A 5066-nucleotide genomic window follows, 5' to 3' on the forward strand; every position below is an offset into this window, starting at 1 on the left:
TATTATGTCAATCTAAGCATCTGACAAGAGTAGGCAACTTCCTTTTCATGCCTGTCTCCTTTTGCTTTAAGATGACTGACATAGATGAAATAGTCTAAGAATTCGAATTTTAAATATAATCTAGATTTTGTGTAATTCTGAGCCTCACTGTGTTCTGTAATGTGTCTGCCATAGTTGGAGTAATAGAAATCCCTCTTATATTTAATAGCCTATATTAACCTGCTTCTTTTTCGTATCAGGAGGACACATTTGGAAATAGGTATTTATATATATATATGTATGTATATATCATGTACACAAGCACACAATGTAGGTACCATCAAGTATCTTTATTTTCATACACCTTATTTCTATAACTAGATTACAAGACCAGTAGTTTCTTTTTTGCTATCTGGAGCCACAAATAGATCTAAGCAGATATCAATCATCACGACACTGTACTTCTGACTGCTGGATCACAATTTCCTTAAAATGTTAAAAATTTGCTAATCTAGGTAAGATAGAAATCAACAAACCTGCTTATCTCAATATTTAATATTCATTTGATACGCCAAAAATGTTTTAGATTTCAGCTAGAACCTACCACAGGTAATAATTTGAAAAAAGATGTTAAGACAAAATGTGTAAGCAGTTATTACCAAAATAGTTTGCAAAACTCTTTGGGAATGTTTAGCCAATCAGAATTTGGACACTGTTCAGTGTTCTCTTTGGTTTCTGGGTCATTTTACATTCTTTCAATAATGCATTTAACTTCACGGAATATGGCAGTAAGAGTATTGTAACTCATGTGATCAACTACTACAATTGAGCCCTTTCTAATATGCTCCTTTATGTTAATAAAGATGGCCACGGCACTAACAAGATTTGCTTTTGCCTCTTTTTGGTTAAAGATGAGTTTTAATGCTGCTAATGCCTTCATATTGATCATATCTCTGGCTGCCTTTGGATTTTCAGACATATTCAAAAATACTTTCAAAACAAGATTTCTAGTCTTACGATTTCCCTGGGACAGCAAATGGAAAAGTTCTGAAAAGTAACTCACGACAATGTAGTGATGGACAGACTCGGTAGTCAGCTGCCCTATTATCTTTAATCCAGACTGCTGACCGGGTGAGTTCAAGGGGAAAGACACAGTTTCTTTACACATATGCTTAACATGAAATTCCACTTTGTGTTGTCTGTCATTCCCAGAAGAATTCAGAGTAATAACAGTTTTATTTCTACTCTCAGGGGAAGAAAAGCTGAGCAAACTTTCAATAAGTGTCACCACACCCACTTCATTAATGAATTCCCGGGCAAACGGATGAACTTTATGTATGCCCATTGCTATCTGTGCTATTTTATGAATGAGGGGATCAGTAGTTGACTTGAGTATGTTAATAAGCTTTTCAAATTCTGGAGAATCTAAATAGCACTCCATTTTGCAAGCGCAAGCAAAGGGCTTGATGCCATTAGTTTCTCTGATCTTGATTTGCTGTCTAATTTCATCTAAGGTCTGGATGCAAGGATCAGAACCAAATGGATACTCAGGTATAGGCTGTAGACTTGCTCGAGTATTCTTAGTGCAGGCTGTTGAAGTTTCTTCTTCATTTGAGGCCAGAACAATATATGATGAGGGCCTTGCCTCAGAAGAATCCTTAGATCTAAAACCTAACACTGCCGGAATTACAGCAGGAGCTTTAGGCCAAATGGTAACCTCAGACCAGTCCTTCGGCCTATTCTTTTCATTAATTTCATCCACTGGTTGAGGTTTAACTATTCTGAACACAGGTTTAGGATCAGGATCAAAACCAGTGTCATCTCCTTCCCAAAACCAGTTCCCAATAACATTTTCTTCCTCCTCTTCCTCTGGCCCTGACTTAGACCTGTGGCTGGTCCTAGGTGCAGGCTCTGACTCCTCTGGACGGCTCTGAGGAACAGTATTAGTTTTATTTTCACACTTAGCAACCGAATTAGTACTAAGCTCTTCTCCCTTCCAGAACAAGGAATTGAGACCAGAATCTTCCCCAGCCCAGAACCAGGTATCACTACTAGCCTTCTCTTTCCGTGTAGATCTAGCACCCTTGTTCTCAGACTTATGGCTGAAATCGGACGAGCCTTTTCCTAGGCCCTTAGCCCCTTCTCTCATCTCAGCCTTGCTCTTAGACCCTGCCTTCATCTCGGCCACTGCATCTGCTTTTGCTCCTCCCTTAGCTTTTCCTTTGTCCCGGTTTTTGCCTGAAGCTCTGCCTGCATTACTAGCCTCCCTCTCTGCTACAGCTTTGGCTTGTGCACTTGCTTTTTTTTCTAGTTTAGCCTGTGCTCTAGCCTTATTCTTTGAGCCAGTCATGATTGAAGCACAGCTATAGACACCTGTCCAATTTTCACCTTAAGTCCTCTGCTTAGTCCAGGCTAGTATCTTTATCCTTTTTAACTTGCTCAGAGAGGAACTTAGCAGAGTCAAAGACAACTGTCTGTTCAGTAGTTACAAAATTCCCTTTTTTGACATACAGCCTCTATCAATAACAGGGACAGAGTAAAGACACTCGGGTCAGGGGGAAGATGATGATTTCCAAAGGCAGACCCGTTGAAAGCAATCTTCCGCCAATCCAAGGCTACCACTGGAGAGACACCTAAGGTGGGAAAAAGAAATAGACTTTGAGTGTCCTCCAACTTTGGTTCTTTATACAGATCGCTGCACAGAGGACATGAATGGAGATTTGAACTGTGTGGCAGGAGATGTGGATTAGTAGAAAACTCTGCTATCTCATTGTATTTCTTTCATAGTTGTGTCCAGCCCAAGTACTACCATTCTTTTGTCTCCATCAAACACAGCAGTGAGAGTATGTAAGACTGCTTAGAGTAGGAGAGGCTAGAGAGCACAGACCCCTGTGGTCCCATACTGGTGCATACCATCAGGAATTACTACGTCGTCAGAAAGGCCTCATACCAACCTGCCCTGATGTGATGTTCCCTTCTTTCTCACTTCCACAGTTGCAAAGCTGTCCAACTGACTTCACAGGCAGATCTATAGAGAAAAATACGTGTGCGATTAGAATTCTGAGTATCCGACAGACTGACCTAAAATTGTATCTCCATGTATTATAACACTCCCCCATACCCTGTTTTCTCTTATGGATTCTCTCCCCAGTTTCTGACCCAGTATCTACTAAATACCTATTGACCCAAGCTTGGCTCACTGTCCTCCCACTTAGTAATGAATGAGGGCAGCGGCATTTGGAAAGTTAGAACCCAATGGGTCCAAGGTAAGATCTTGCCAACAGCAACCTCTACCACCGACTGACAAGTGTGCTTCATGCTCACATTCATACTCACCTCAGCTACCCACAAGTCTCTACAGCAGTGATTCTCAACCTTCCTAATGCTGCGACCCTTTAATATAGTTCATGTTGTGGTGACCCTCTGCCATAAAATTATTTCATTGCTTCTTCATAGCCATAATTTTGCTACTGTTATGAATCCTAATGTAAGTATATGATCTGCAGGATATTTGATATGTGACCCCTGTGGAAAGGGTCATTCAACCCCCAAAGGGGTCGCAATCCACAGTTTCAGAAACATTGCTCTACAGAAACCTAGGAAGAAAGAGGCTTATAGATAAAAAGGGAACATCAGAAACAACCAAATATTGCTAATGAGATTGAAAAGACAGACACCCCTGACAAGGTTTATAGCACATGCTTTTGTATGCTCAAGGTTGCTAATGTCTCCTACATGTCAGCCCTGCCCCAATTATTCCCTAGGTGTGCTCAAGACCTGTGACCTCTCTGAATATACATCCTCCTAACCCTGACATCAGGAATTTTTGCATTCAGGGACCGAATTTCTTTCTTGAAGGAAAATACATGGTATAGAAAGAGAGAGTGGAATATATGCAGTTGTATTTGGGAAGAAGGCAGGGAGGCTAACGAGTTCAATAGTTTCAGGACCATATTTGAAATACCAGCCTCCCCACATATGACTAGATCTTACCTCATGTGCTACCGATGCCAGACTCATCACAAAGCAGGATCCTCGGGAGATGTTATCCTTCCCACCAAAAAAGAGTCATCTAGCTGGAGAAGAGTCAACCTATAGAAACCAAAAGATAATGAGAAAAATATACAAAAAAGTATAATGACCATGGTATGAAATGATTTGGGGCAGAATTCCAGAATCCAAGTTCAAACAATCTCTTTTAGAGAGTCAGAAACCCAGTGAATGAACTCTATCAACTCTCATGTGTGACCAGAGGCCCCACCTTCAGAAACAGCACATTTTCTTGGATACGGCTTCTATACAAAAAATATGAGGGACTAGGAAAAGTAGCTGAAGATGATATACGGGGCCCCATAAACAGATACTTAAATCCTGTTGTGATTTCAAATATTTTAAATTGAACACCCATCTGCACAAAAACTTTTCCTTTACTTTAACTCCCATTCAAACATACCAAAAATGGTCAAAGTAAAATAGAATGTTGAGAAAATGGATCATAATATTTATATAGCCAGGAGTTCTGCGATGTGACCAATTCTTTATTATGAACACTTGCTTACAATAAATTAAGTCCAAGATTCTACATATAGAAGGGAATGAAACAATCACTCCTGTATTGAAGGCAGACGAACATTTCATTCTTATGTTCTGCTGCCTTCATTATTGCCACTCTAATTAAATTTCCCCTTCCCCAGAATGCACCACTCCTACCACTCAGACTGGAGACTTTGTCACCAAGCAGGAGCCTGTGGGAAGTGACAGCACCCACGAAGCAGGACACAAGGGCCTCTTTCTGGGATAAGGCCCAAGTTGCAAGGCAATTCACCACCCAGAGCTAAGCTATCCCCAGAGTTGGACACCTGCCCCCAACCCAAGGACAGTGACCTCCTTGGGGCACCACACTTCCCAGCTCCCGAGTCCGCCGCCATTTCTCCCACAGGCGCCTCCCCCACAACCCTTCCAGGGCCCAGACACCAAAAAGGGTGGGGAAAAGCCTGCTGCCTGGCCATCTGCTCCACAGGCCAACAGACCATCACAGCCTGTCACTCCAGCCGCCCCCTTGGTCCTCAGCCCGAGCCCGGTTCCCG

The 5066-nt window shown here is 41.7% G+C and overlaps 1 protein-coding gene across 1 annotated transcript; it reads right to left on the minus strand.

Moving 5' to 3' along the window:
• Positions 1–348: 348 nt before the first annotated feature.
• On the minus strand, positions 349–4049 carry Gprasp3 (G protein-coupled receptor associated sorting protein family member 3). Its single transcript, XM_057760457.1, has 3 exons — positions 3973–4049; positions 2934–3007; positions 349–2612 (listed from the first exon to the last, which is right to left on the minus strand). The coding sequence occupies exon 3, from the start codon at positions 2327–2329 to the stop codon at positions 725–727; it is 1605 nt and encodes a 534-aa protein (XP_057616440.1). The 5' UTR covers positions 2330–2612; positions 2934–3007; positions 3973–4049; the 3' UTR covers positions 349–724.
• Between the last annotated feature and the right edge of the window lie 1017 nt (positions 4050–5066).

This window comes from Chionomys nivalis, chromosome X (assembly GCF_950005125.1).
Source record: "Chionomys nivalis chromosome X, mChiNiv1.1, whole genome shotgun sequence".
Lineage (NCBI taxonomy): Eukaryota > Metazoa > Chordata > Mammalia > Rodentia > Cricetidae > Chionomys > Chionomys nivalis.